Source organism: Necator americanus, chromosome III, assembly GCF_031761385.1.
Source record: "Necator americanus strain Aroian chromosome III, whole genome shotgun sequence".
In the NCBI taxonomy this organism is placed as follows: Eukaryota; Metazoa; Nematoda; class Chromadorea; order Rhabditida; family Ancylostomatidae; genus Necator; species Necator americanus.
The window spans coordinates 26,808,059-26,822,812 of record NC_087373.1 but is presented as its reverse complement, the minus strand read 5'-3'; the positions used below and the strand labels follow the sequence as shown (position 1 = coordinate 26,822,812).

The 14,754-nt window shown below is 39.4% G+C and overlaps 1 protein-coding gene across 1 annotated transcript; it reads left to right on the top strand.

The window, feature by feature from the left end:
• Window positions 1–2,772: 2,772 nt before the first annotated feature.
• Window positions 2,773–13,259, top strand: RB195_011049 (uncharacterized protein; the record flags this gene model as incomplete). The annotated part of the gene is made up of 4 exons (XM_064192307.1): window positions 2,773–2,957; window positions 3,149–3,246; window positions 10,738–10,886; window positions 13,146–13,259. The coding sequence occupies 4 exons, from the start codon at window positions 2,773–2,775 to the stop codon at window positions 13,257–13,259; spliced, it is 546 nt and encodes a 181-aa protein (XP_064049890.1).
• Between the last annotated feature and the right edge of the window lie 1,495 nt (window positions 13,260–14,754).

Sequence of the window (14,754 nt, the reverse complement as noted above, 5' to 3'; positions counted from 1 at the left end):
ACGTAGGACCGAATTCTGGTAGATATTACTGTATCTCGTGGTGTGGTCTATGTTTAGCCGAATACGGTAAGATATTTAGTATGAAATCATGCAGAAGAGATAGCAGAGCTTTATATCTTTGGACGCTTATAGCTCATTGAGACAGACTTAATTTCCGTAAGTGGCTTGAAAAAAGCGAGGACTTTTCTGGAAGAGCACCACAAGTGTACTCACATAAAATAGAGTGGCTGGCAAAACTGAGTAAGTTGTCGAATGGAGGCAGTTTGGTAGCGAATTGCCATGCTGATGGGATCGTTTACTGCTTTCGAAAACACGCGAAAACGATATCATTAGCGTTAAGTTCACTGGTAACGGACCAATTCTCATAATAGTGGACTAACGATGGGCGAAGGCTTAGATCACCTCAACAAGAATCAAGAATTTCGTTACCCTCTCAGAACAACAAAGCAATCTTCATTCCCTCATTTCCCTTCCGAATTTAGAATCTGTCAAATCATCAGCAAATCAATAATTCTAATATTTGCAAAAGTGAGCATGTTAACCTATAACAAACAAAAAGTCACGGTGATTTTATACGTGACGTCAAGTCATCAGCCATTCGTAAACATTTTTGTTTTAGTCACAGAAGATCAATTTCTTTGAACACAACAGCGGGTAAATCATATTGTGTTGATGAGGACATGGTGAAAATTGATGTCACTCACAGTTTTTGACGACTAATTTCAACTTCAAGAACTACAAATGATATCAGAGCAATGTTTTGCCTCAAACAATCCCTAGAAAATTTTTAATTTGAAAGAACTTACACATAACCTAAACAGTATCTTCGCAACAAAACAGGTGTTTGAGGTATAAAAGTATTTGTGTGGCTGTAAATTCTTCTGAAATTCTTTCCAGAGATTTCTCATAGCTTCTACTATTCTGGAAAAATAATCGCTATGGTTGTGGCAAGATTCGAAGAGACAAAATCAAAACCTTGCAAAATCACTCCTTTCCCACATAACGCTAAGTGACTGTATTCAAATGGAGAAATTATGTGATTGCAAAGGAGAAAACATTTTGAATTTTCTACCACATACGATGCGTCACTTCATTTCTTCAAATTCTTCGATTTTCTTTACTTGTGTTCGACATGTGGCTATGAAAGAAAGATGTGGAAAATTTTCCGAAGGAATATTCTCTGCTCTCAAGGATCAAAATGCATTTAGCCTAGTAAAACTATTTAATCGTCTCAGAAACGCCGTCCCTTATACGGTTTTCATATCTTACCACTGGTGTGCCAAAATCTTGACTGTATTTCTAGCGATTTGTTCTTGAATTTTACTTTTTGACACCAAACGTGAGTTATTTATTGAGGCAGTAACAATAAAGCGGAAAATAAGCAGAATAAAGTGGCGCTAATAATCTTTGTTTTGTGCTCTGCTCAAAACAAAATAAAGTAATAACAGTTCTTTTTTGGCATAATAAACCAGCGATACATACACTAATTTTCAGAGAATAACCTTTGAATTCTTCAAAACGATGTCATGTGTCAGAGTTGCTTGGCGGTGATCAATTTCTTTGCGATGCTTCAAGCAAAAAACATAATGTTTAAAAATGTCATTAACAGCAAACAGGATCCAAAATCTTTGTTAGTCACTGCGAGAAAGACTACCATATGCGAAATCTCATTCAGCACATGTCTAATTAGATTCACTGTGACAAAAACGGAAAGTTTGGAAATGAGGTGACGAAAAAATTATCAAAAACCCGTATGGTGCGCAAGCAATCGGAACCGTACATGATTAGATGCACGTCGAAAATAGACGTACTGTAGAGGTCCAAGGAGTAAACGAGCTGAGCAGCCAGTGGTTGTGTGGTGGTGGGGAGGGGTGCGAGCGCCGGATCATTCAAAAGGTAATAAACGCAGTCGCGAGGATCATAAAATAGCCGAAAACGGCGGCCACACTCCTATAAGTATGTGTTAACTTTACGAGGTCCACAAAAATGTTGCATACGTTGGTTGAACGCATCACATAGTGATTTGATGATTCAAATTCGTTCTCGTTTATTTCTTTTTAAATATCGTTTATTTGTGGCTCCTTATTTCCTCATTAATTTGGAGCTCGCTACTCGTTATTCAAACAGACAGTTGTTGTTTTTCGTGGAGAATTCGAATTCAAGCTCACTTTGCCTCATTAATAAAAAAAAGCAATTTTACGAGATTAAATAGTCATCGTAAACACTTTTAACGGCCCTGTTCAGCTGCAGCTTCGTGCCATTAATCAGATATTTCACAGTGTTTAATCTTGTTTTGTAGAGGTGTAAGACGAAGTAACTCGTAAGAGATAAAACAGTGTCACCTTTAAATAAATTAATAATAACAATATGTGGATTAGACTAAGTAGTAGTTGTATATAAATAAGAACGAACTTTACAGCAACTACGATCAAAATCTTCAATCGATTTTAGATTTCTTTTTCAGGTTTTCTAACAAAACTCTATATTTGGTCCATTCAATCCTCTGGAAATCGACACACAATCTCATCTATCTCGCGTGTTCATAATCGTGCTATCAAACGTTGTGTCTCCCTACAAAGGAGACGTTTCCCCAGCGATGAACGAGAATTTATGGCTTGTTTTATGGCTGAACGAGCGGCAACATCAAAGGGGACCACGCCCGCCCACGATTGGTCGACTCGCTCTGCGTCGCTGCTCGAGGCCGCGCCCACCTTTCCAGACGCGCGCCTCTCTGGTGCTCTGCCGTCGTCTTGACGGTAGTCGACGATGAGTATGTATCCGAACTGGACCGGCGACGATTCCTACTGGGGAGGTCAGTCGGCCCCTCAGGGTCTTGCCGGACCAATGCCTCAAGCCCAAGCGCTCAAACAACCCTACGATCCACTTCTCTACAATCAAAGCTATATGAATAACATGAAGAATATGCTTGCTGCTCAATGGGTGGAAAATTCAAATCCGTAAGTTCTTCTATGCCATTTTCGAGTAGTCGAGAGTGCTTCTGAAGTCGACTTACTTCTGCTTAATTCGGAAAAACCCCATATTTGTTACCCTAACTGTTTATTTTCCTCTGCTTCCTTTTTCCATGTACCATTTGAACATTATTGTAATGTAATCAAAACTACTGATTGATAGATATTTATATCTACAGATTCTCTGGCTACAATGCCCTCCAGGCAAGCTCGGCTTCGTTCCCAGACCGATCGGTGCATCTCGCGCAACCTGTATTTCCCTGGATGAAAATGAGTGGTGAGTTTCCGGCAAAATTTCCCATGTTTGCTTCACTTCTCACTTTTAATTTCACTTTCATCTATCTTTTTGTTGTTTTTTCCCGGACCTATTCCAGTTTCTTCTCTGTTACTGCGCGCATCGTTGAATACACATATCTTTTGCGAATGTCCATAAAGTCGTGTTTAATAGTTGATTCGGCCGATTGATAGCAGCCATAAAGGAAACATAACGAGGCGGCGACTTGGTCACTCAAACGTTTGTCGCATGCGCGTGTTAGTAATGACGAACCAAATTGTTCGAAAATAATTTTCTGTCGTTTCAATTGGTTGCTAAGAACTAAGGTGGGCCAAACTGTCGCAGACGCGTTCATCTATATTAGATATAGATCGGCAACACGTGCCTAGTGGCGAAACCTCTCCAAGATCTTACGAAACCTGAAATGGTGAGGGAACTTCTGCGATTGTTTAAGAGAACCGAAGTGTTGTTTTCTCAGCTTGTGAGATGATCCTACCAATTTACATTCACGACTGTTTTCCGCTGATTATCGAACAACCAAAATTTTAAAGCTGAAGAAAAACTTTAAGTTATAAGCAACCAAACCAAACCTCCAAATAATGCGGGGTTAATGCGACAGCTCATAGCCACAACGCCACACAGTGTTTGAGGTTAATCTGATTGCAACATTTGCTTGTATTCTTCCATAAAACTCTCATTTCGGACATTAGGCTATTGGCTTATATCAAGTCACTAACGGTTTTGTAAATAGTTTCTGATCGAAGTCTTCTTCTCGGGATTCCAAATCTTCCTGAGAATCTTAGACATATTGAAGCGTAGCAAGGAAAAACATTTAAAAACCGTTTAGTTTTTTTTTTTCGCTTTGCCGTACATGATTATTACATGAAAACTGCACGATGATTTTAGTTTCTCGATCATATTTCACAGTTCCCTTTTACAGGAGCACAATTTCGTTGCTTCTTTTTAACACATATTTGGGAGTAAATAAGAATATAAGTTATTCGGTTTAAAGATTTAAAGATTTAAAGATTGAAAGAGTTTGAAATGGTCCTGAATTCTTTTGCCTCTCTTTCCCTTTTTTTCCTAAATTTTTGTTCCTGCGTATTTCCTTCCCCGAATCGCTTGAAGAAAAGGCATCATAGCAAGAAAGGCTGGATTTTAGAGAATAATTAAACAGTTTTTGAAGCTTCTTGACATAATTTCATAAAGTTGCGATCGTCTGGTTCAAAGTTTGACTTACGAGGAACCTCACAAAACCACTGTTTACCTTTTGAAAGTTTCTGGTACAAAGCTTATCTTGCTTTATTGCTTTATTAGAAAATAAAATGAAATTGGAAAAAAAAACACGGTAGAGACTAGCTGAACGGCTCTATATATCTTGGAAGTGCTTAAAAAATACTCTACGACCTTCATATTGCTTATTTTGCGTCATTTTATCGATTTTGTCTTCGTGCCATACATGTTCGCAACTTTCTTCCGAAGCATTCAATTCCGTTTCTTTTGAAAACCTCCTTATTGTAACTTTTCATGTACGTTACACATTCCACTACTTCTTTTTTGCACTTCTTACGTCGTAGAATTTTGTTAGAAGTCGATTTTTCGCTCAGGTCATTCTTATTCGTCGCTCACTAACGTCATTTATCACGTGTTCATCCGATGTCCCATGAGGCCTTTTCTTCACTTGGAATTGTAAAAATGGACATTTACAACATCAGATTCAGTGTCATTTCCAAATTTTCGGAAATAAACGACATTCACGCCTTCAGTCACATACCACCTCGTAATTTCCACTATACCTATCCCAGTGGCAGTTCGTTTGGACTGTAGGACGTACAAAAGTAGCTGTAAACGCGCGCTAACAGCTGCTCGAGCCTAACCCTGATTTACGGTATGCTTACAGCGTTGTGACATCTCTTGCCCTAAGCCGATGACATGGATTAGAGGTCTAGGGTCAGCCGCTGCTGGTGCTAACTTGAAATGTTTATGCTAGTCTTATTTAGTTGTCAAGAGGTTTATCTCCTGCGTACGTGTGTTTTTCTTCAACCATCTGACCTCGACGAACTAGTTGTCACATAATTTTCGGAACATATTTCAGCACGTTTCACGATTCTAATTTTCGTCGCTACATATTTCAACATTTAATGGGATGGCGACGACCTGACAGCCTTTTTTGTCCGCTCAGAAGGGCGAGCTGAACGATACATACGCTGCAAAGTGTTCGTGTGATGGAGAAAATTTTCGAAATAATCGCCTGGAAAATGCTTTGTTTTATCGGTTCATATGCAAATGTTGCATATGAAAATTGCAGTAACTTGGCCCAATTCATTGTTTTCCGTTATTTTGCCAATTTTTTACATTTGCACGTAACTTTTATGATAGCCTCACCAATTCTGGCTGGCTTTCTCCTCTCTTAATCAGCTGAATTGTCTTAACTAAAACTTGCACAGACTTTTGAATATCGCAAAGTTGTAAATTTTTCATGGGCCCATGGGGACACAAATTGTTAGTTCTATGCTAGGAAAAGTAGCGCTCTTTATTCTGGAGCACTTTAATAATTCTACGTAGCATCGGTAGTAGGATTGTGATTCAGTCAATAAATCAATGCTACGGGGACGTGGGCAACTTGTTTTTGCCGCCCTCAGGTGCGACCATCTCTCAGCGCCGATAAATGATAAAGTAGAGCCAGGGAACATGATTCACATAGCTCCTCCCAAACACTTTGGAACTTCAAAAATTTACTCCAAGAAAACACTTTACTTTGGATTTCCGTATTGTCCGGATGAATATGCGAGGCCGAAAGATGAAGCATCATCAAACAACCGGCATTTTTCCCATCCGGCATGACGACCCAAATTATGGGCATGCCGGAAAAATCGCGAAAAACGAGCGACCACGACAGAAACGACGGAAAGCCGGCGAAATCTGCACTGACATCCTCTTGCGATATCGAACATCATGGGTGGTTGGAAGGAAGTGTCGTAGGAATTTTTTGGGGAAATAGAGTCTGGAAAATCTTGGATTGCTCTTGTCTCTTGTTGTCTCATGACAAAAATCTTGTAACGTATAAGAAGAGATCGAAAAGGGTAGTCCTTGCGTTAAAAATTCTCCTTAAGTAGTGGGTGTTCTGTGGATTGTTGTGAACTGGTAGAGTCAATGGTTTTCCACGCCAACCCGGCTCTCCAGGAAGCCATCTTTATTAAAACTTTTGCATTCTACTATTTTCATAACAATAAATCATTTCGGCGTTTTCATTGCACTGACGAAATATGTGGTTTTTTTCAGTCAAGAGCCCCCTGTGTTTTACAGTTTTTCGTCGTTGTTTGTAGGGTGATTCTCTAAGCATACTTTCACGGATTTGAAAAGGTAAGAGGACCATAAGTGTAATTTGTAGTGCGGTTAGTCGTTGTTTTTTCGATTGAAAGCTTCGCATACTCTAATAAAATTTCCTCATATTGGATGATTTTAAAGTCCACGATCTCTTAATTCAGGTCACTTCCTTCTGCTTAATTCTAACAACATTCGATTTTTCACAATTCAACATTACAATTCTAGCTAACATACACCAATCATTCGTATTTATGCCACCAAATGTTCTTGTGACCCTAAAGCATGTAGACTGCGCTAGAGAAACAACTGGTGCAAGCCGTCAAAATGTTTGAAATATTGCCGTGGCGGCACGGCTTTGACTGCCACTCCGACCCTCCAACTGTCGTGTATTTGTTCGCGCTGACGACACCTGCGACCGCGACGCAACTGCAACGCAATACATTACCGTATATTGTGCTTTTCATGGTCGAATGATGAGAAAATACGGCACCAATGAGAAAACTTTTCAAGATACACTTCCCTGGCAAAGATTGATGAATGGACAGAAGGGATGAAACGAGGGATTAAGCTTAAGTTTGAGCCACCCAGGTCGTCTCGAGTGTAGTTTTGTTGCTCGAAAACTCGAAACTGTTTATTTTTGCTGTTCTCATTAGTCCTCAACCAACGGGACGTGGTTCTGCGATAAGCGAAGTTTTACGATGTCTTGGCGTCCTCCTCTCCATAAATTTCGCGCGCCCTCCGCCAGTGTGTCTATCCGATTGACCATCTCTTCACACTGCCTGCTAGAACCAGGCTAACGAGGCGCCTTTTTTGTCTTTCTAACAACATTTCTTCGTTCTACAGAACGATTTCGTTTCGTGATGGAGTCTGTAAAGTGATGGGATTTTTTCCCTCGAAAAACCGCAAGCCTAATTCCATAATCGGAGGAGGATCAAAAAGCTATGTTTGGTTTTTTAATTGTGACCGCATGATTGCAGACTCACTTTTTGCCTACAGTCAGAATTAATTGAGAACGAAACTGTAAGAGTCCACCGGTGAAAGTTCACATACTGTAGTCGGCAGAGATCAGGGATCGAATTTCCAAGGCAAGGATACATCACAGTCTATGTTCCGTTAGTTCACCGGATAAACACATATACGGATATCACTCCTGGAAACCTGTCTCCTTTGTTACAAGCAGTTATAAAATGAATTTATCTAGATGAATTCCAGTATTTCTTCTCTCTGTTGTAACGCATACGGTTGTTCCTATCACTAACAGATTCTCTTCTGTTTCCTCTGCATTGGGCCTATTCTAAGCACATTTCGTGACAGGCCTGCGATGAATGCGCAGTTATCGTCAACTTGCATTGCATTGTAAGCGTCATGTAGAACCAATTTTGTGTAATGCTGTAGCTAATTTGACCCCTTCGGAACTGATTTTGTTTCTTCTGGTTCAAAGACGGTGGATGATTCGTGTCCATAAATTTCAGTAAGCCGTAACGAAATTTGAAAAAAAAGATTTCTCCTTTTAACGATAGCCTTAGCGGACCATCATGTCATTTACCCACTACAACTAGGTTAGAATACTGTATTTTGTGGCTTAAATAACTCTTATCTATGCTGCTTTTCTTAATGATTTTCTACGAGGTGCATATTAACCATTCGTGAATATCACCGTTTGTTTCTCTCTTGTGTGTTTCCAGATGTCTAAAACCCAGTCAGAACCCGATCATTGGCGACTGATCGCAATAAATTCGGTTTATTACTGACAGCTAGCTGTAAATATCTTGAACGGACGAATCTGCGCAGGAAAATTCCAGAAGTCAACGTATACTCGTCGTTATTCGTAACACTGACTGCAGCTTTGCCACAATTCAAGAACACGATTGTGTAAAGACGTATTTCACGCTATATTTTTGAAAAATGTATGACCATAGCAAGCCAAATACTTCCTGCTAAAATTGTCCGGAGTACTACGGTTATAAAGTGCTGAGCTCTCTCGCCTTCACTTTTTACTAAAGGGGTTTTGTCTTCTGGAAGCGTTATAAATAACGGACCTGTACGAGATGATTGAAGAAGGATGCGACTTGATTTTCAAGGGTGTTTTTTTCGTTTCCTGTATGTATTTCGAAATCTTGGCCTTCTCTTGATGTGGCAAAATTAAAAAAATTCACATTTTTTCCCGTTGCCGTTGTTTTCTTAGCAAGTTTTTACGGCAACGACCTAATACCTCAATTAGAGGATTAGGTGCGAATGCTGGCATTATTGCACTATCATTCGTCCTAATTCGGTTCGGAATCGCAACGATACAGTATCCCATCGACGAAATTCGATCGATTTCTCCGAACGCCGCGATGTCTGCGGCCAGCCGACTACGCCTTGCACGAAGCACAACTTAGCCACCCTTTCTTTCCCTCCTACCGTTTACTTCATTTAGAAACTGTCATCTCTCTGGTTTCATCCTCCGCTTTCACATACATCTACTCTTCATATGTGCATCAATAAACGGGAGAAAACCTTGGTCAAACTGAGTTTTATTTAAAAACCAATTATGCTCGATATTGGTGATTGTTGTCGTCCAATATGTGGAAAGAAGCGTCCGATTCAAATTGGGTTTTCATTCCGTTTTCCATAAATCAGCCGCAAGCAGCATGACCCAGCGTACGTCCGCAGTGCATCGCATGAGCATAAATTTCATCGAACCGGGAGTTTATCCGGATACTGTAGTCGAACTGGGGACTAGGTAACAAGGGACTAGGTTTGTCAGGACATCTCCGTTTCCATTGACTTAGGAATCATGAAGTTCACTGCGATCGCGAGGAATCCGTTCGGTTCGAGAGGTTTTGAGTCATAGAAGCGTTTTGGATAATTAATAAGGAGCAAATTATGAAGTGAAGTGGTGCTTCTTTTCACAGTACGCTGCTGTTTCGAACTACATTTTGAATGGTGGGCCTTCGAGAGTTCCAGCGTCGACGTGCACAATGATCGTTATCGTTGTTCTAGCGCTTATGTTTTCCAATAGGTAAATGGAGATGCTGTCAAATAAGTGCTGCTTTGGCGTAAGTGTTAGCGTGTCAGAAAATGTTCTCTGATTTTGAGAAAAATCGACGGGAATTTGTATGGGCTGTTTGGCACTCATTGTTCCGCAGTTTCGACCACATAATGGGCTGTTTAGGTGTTAGACGTGTTCAAAATGTCTTGTGCAATATTCAGAGGCTGATGTTTCTTTAATCAGTGTTAATCGTCCTTATCTGTGTGATTGCTAGGACAGCATACATTCATAATAAGGAGTTGTTTGCTAGTCCTACTTCACGATTTTTTGAAAACTTGCAGATTCGAAATGGTCTTCTGGAATGAATTCATTCTTTATCCATCTTTAGTACTGTATCTCATTTTGAAAAATTTCTACAAAAAAGTTTCTACATTTCCGCATAATGACAACACTGCCAACGCGATGTCTCACATAGTTTGTCTTATTTTCACCGTTCAACCTTTCCACCTTTTCCTAGTTCATCAAATGTTGACAGCACTCATCCGCATTTAATCGAAGTTCCCTGCTACCTCAAATTTTTGTTTTTTCAGAGTGTACACCTTTCCTTCACCAAGAAAAAACTCACAAATGCCCGTTCTGAGCTGATGAGTTCAAAAGCGCAAATGTAAAGTTGAAACCAAGCAAAAATTTCGGTGCTTTTCTAACAACGGCCTGACAAAGAATGGTTTTGGTTCATTGACTCACAAAATTATACGTTCATGTTGAAATGCAACAAAGAGTGAAAATACTCATGCCTAATCTAGCAAAAATTTCCCGCATGTGTAAAGTCAACCGAGAAAAAAATGTCTCAGTGTCATTGTCTTTATTAGTTAAGTACCAAATTTCCACTTCACCTCCCATCTGGAAGTCAAACCTTGTGTTCAGTGAAAATTTGCATAATTTTGCATCGATACGCGAGGCGTCTATGTTGTGGCAACGGCGCCGACCATAAATCTCGGAAGCAGATCTGAATTCGCAGATGAAAGGAGCCGCAGTGCGCTCGGTGCGCTACACGGGCTGCCACCTGACCACTCTTTGGTTACTGTATCACCTTGTTGTGCTCAACTCGCTTGAATCATCTTGCACTCCCGAGAACTACTCTATTCTTTGCTATTTATCATGATGTTTGCTAGGTCTGCAATTTAAAATTTCAGGTTCAAAATCTGGCGAATCTAAACGCACACGACAAACTTATTCCCGAAATCAGACACTAGAGCTGGAAAAGGAGTTTCACTACAACAAATATTTAACTAGAAAACGACGACAGGAGATATCAGAAAGCTTGCAGTTGACTGAAAGACAGGTACCGTAGTTTGTCCTTCCGTCCGGACCTTCAATCGTATCCAATTTCCGTGTCGCACCAGTTAATGATCCCATTCTTCAGTTTTTACTATTGATCTACTCTCTCTCGCACGCCGAATATATAGGCGATGACGTACTACCCACACCACCTACCGTAATCCATCCACCGCCGTAGGCGTCGTAGATGAAAGGCTCCGTCATTTCGCTCCCTTTGTCACTATTTCGATTTCCCGCAAAGGCGACAACGCGTTTTTCCTTACCCAACGCCGTTTCTCAAAGTGAAATGTGGCGCGCCGAAGATTAAAATTATTGATCCGAAGCAGTATTGTACGAGGATAGAAAGTTCCACGGGCTGGTCTCGTTCCAATCAATCCTTTTCGTCATAATTTTTCTGTTAAAGCTTCACTGGCGTTAACAGAGAGTGATATTGAAGAACTGCAATCTTTCAGCGAATATGACACTTTTTTGTCAAACCTCTCTGAAGCAATCAGAAGAAATCTTAAGCACAAATTGTTGGGTTTTTTAAATATTAATCAAGTAAACGTGACAGTAAAACGTAACTTGTTCTGAAAGTACAATCAATACTTGTGGTGTATTTTTAACATCTCTTAATTAAATTCCTCTATGACTGCTGCTCACTACTAGCACTGATGAACATTCAGAGGAAAGCATACTAACTTATAACAATGATAAGTATAACTACATATCATTACTTTTTAAAGGCATCACCCCACGAATCTGAGGTGGTACGGATTTCAGGTCGAGTATTCGCGTACAGGATAATAGATTATGGAGAGGGGTGTGACTGCGTCCATTTCTTCCAAAGTGCCGTAAAAAACGGACCAGAAGATGCGGCGCGTGCAGAAGGCTGGCGCGCTCCAATCAAACTCGTTGTAGAAAATAGTGCGCCGGAGCGCTCGAAGCCGTATATTCCGGGCCGTTTTCTACGGCAATTAGGAAGAAATGGACGGATTCACCCTTCTCTACATAATCTACGACCCCGTATACGAATACTCCACCTGAAATCGGCACCACCTCAGATTCGTGGTATGCTGCCTTTAAACGAATTGATCAACCGGCTTCGAGAGAGATACGTTAACGTGTGTAAAGCATACAATGTAGTGAGTTAATAAGCAGATAAATCGACCCCAATGCAATCAGCAAAAAAAATTGGCCTTATTACGAAAAGTTGGGAAGAGAGAAAATACCTGTCCATAATCTCCACATCACAATTTCCTGACAACGATTAATTTAGCTGGATCCTTTTCCCCTTTAATATTTCATTCAACTGTAAATACCAGGTAATTAATTTGTTTAGTTGTAGGCAAAAAGATTTGCATATGTTTTATGTTCGAAAAAAAAAACATAAACGAACAAAAGAAAAATGTTCTTCGTTAAAAAAGACGTGAGAAGTGTAATTGTGTAAAACGACAGCATATGTAGTTTTCTTTTTTTACGGGTAACGAAATACTTTCAAAATGCTTGCAATTTCACATCTAAAAAAAGATACCAGTTTCCAATTCTTTACTTTTAAGAATTCTAACGAGAATAAATTTGTTCACATATTAAAGTAGTTCATGCCTTGTTTTCTGGAAATATTGGAAAGTGAAGAGTAGCCGTCCAGAACTGCACTTTGTGTGCACCCACCAATACCAATTAACTAACTTAACTAACTTTAACTGACCAATGATATCGGCTTGTATGTTTTTGTGTGTTTTGATCTTGCTCCTTTGAGTTAAAGAACTCGGTTTTTCCATATTCCTGCATATATATACATATATACATTATAATATTTATTTATTTATTATTGCTTCTATTGCAGCTTCCATTTTCCAAAACCAAGTTTGAAATTTGAAGATCTTAACAATTCCGGGAAATATGTCTACTTGGAAAATCTGAACACAGACTGTATTTCCGGTTAAATTTTTGTACTCCATGAGAGTGATTTGGACAAAACCAAGTACTTTATGTAGTCTATGAGATACCTTAAAACTAAAAAAAAACCCTCACTTTGAATTTTTGCATGAATACATATATACATGTATACATGTACAATACACGCATATATACAATGAATACCTACGCAATTTCTTAACTCTTTCACTTTAACAGAGAAAGGAGAAACGAAAGAGCACACACTCTCCTTGTAGGCTAAACGTAGAAGGAGGCAAATTATGTCATTCGAGTTAGAAGATCCGGAGTACATGCATAGGAGTGTTATAATAGTTTGACGTCTATTTATCGAATAATCTATTTCTAGGTAAAAATATGGTTCCAAAACAGGCGAATGAAACACAAGAAGGAGAGCAAAGGTGAAGGAACGGGTGAACACGAAAGCGATGAGTCCACTCAAGACGATCAGCAAAACTCCTGAGTAGCTTCCGGTCTTCTCTTAATCACGCACATCACTATTTCGCAACCATTGCTCGCTTTGTCTTCCACCAGTTGCCATACTGTAATTCCATCAGATCACAGATATGTACGCAAATGCACATAGTACATGTTTTCATTGTTCTTCATCAATTTTTTTCCGTACATCGCGACTATGGAACATTCTGTAATTTATCTCCAACGCACGGGTTTCTACACGCTAGAGCTCTTTTCTTTCTTCTCGCACAAAAATGTGAGTTTAATGTCCTGTTCCGATCTCTTCTAGTTTCCTGCAGAGCTCTTCGCTCTTTGCTAGTGTTGAGTTTTGCGATATTTGCGTCCCAGTGTATTGTGTTGTTTATACAAGGTTTAAATGAAATCTATGAAATATATTCATTGGTTTTGTCGAGCAAAGCGTTCAGATCGCAGACAGACGCTTCCTGATGTAACTTTTTTAACCGGATTCCTCTCATCTGTAGGAGAGGTGTAGATCGGAGGCATCTCATTCTTGTTAACGTGTCACCAACATTTATCCCTGGGCTTGTTCCCAGTCAGGAAAGATCTCTGATAAGATATTTCATCTCGTGTCATATTCTACTTCCCAGGTGATACGCATTAAGTTTTTCTGCAAATACCTACATGAGAACGTAATTGTTTGCCACCCCCTTTAAACTGAAAGATACGTCATGGTTCCACGGAAACAAGTCAAAACTTTTAATTGACTGTAACTGCAACCATACAAAGAAACACATAAATTTACAATCTAGAACTTAAGCATTTGGAGTTAAAATGTCTCAGCGGTACAATAGCAGTATCAAATAATCAGCGAAAAAAATAACCCTGTCAATCGTTTGATTTTCTGATTGCAAATAAATCGTATTGATTAAGAACTGGAACGGTTTAGAGCGTTTTTTTTTTCGAAAAACTTCAGAAGGTTCTAACAGTCTTGTCTATAAGTTTGAGCGAAGCTTGAAAAGAAAGTGTTCGGTTGAAGGGAACCATCTTTTCCACATACATTTTCCGTGCAACTTCAAGTGGAACATTATTGGCCGTAGATTCTGTCTACACATTGTCAAAAACAATTTTGATGGGCTATTTCGAATAGCTTCAGGAGGCAGCCGTTTTGCGCTTTCATTGTAGCCATTAGATTTTGTTTTATTAATATTTGATCAAATTGAAAACAAAACAGATGTCTCAAAGCGGTCACCGAGCGACTAGCGGAGGTCGCTTACAATTACAATTACAATTTTGGGAAAAGCAATCAATTACAAAAAGTAGACAAAAGAAAGAAGAAGGAGAAAATAAATTATAAGAAATCTAAGAGGTAATTCTATGGTTACCACGTAGTATTGAAATTTGAAGAAAGAACCTAATCGAAGTGTGGTATGTAAATGTAATGTGTATCTTCATTTCTGCGCTCATTGTTACATTAAGAAGAGAAGCGATTGGGATGGTGTTGAAAAAGAATACAACTTCAACGTTTTCGCAATTCTTTGACG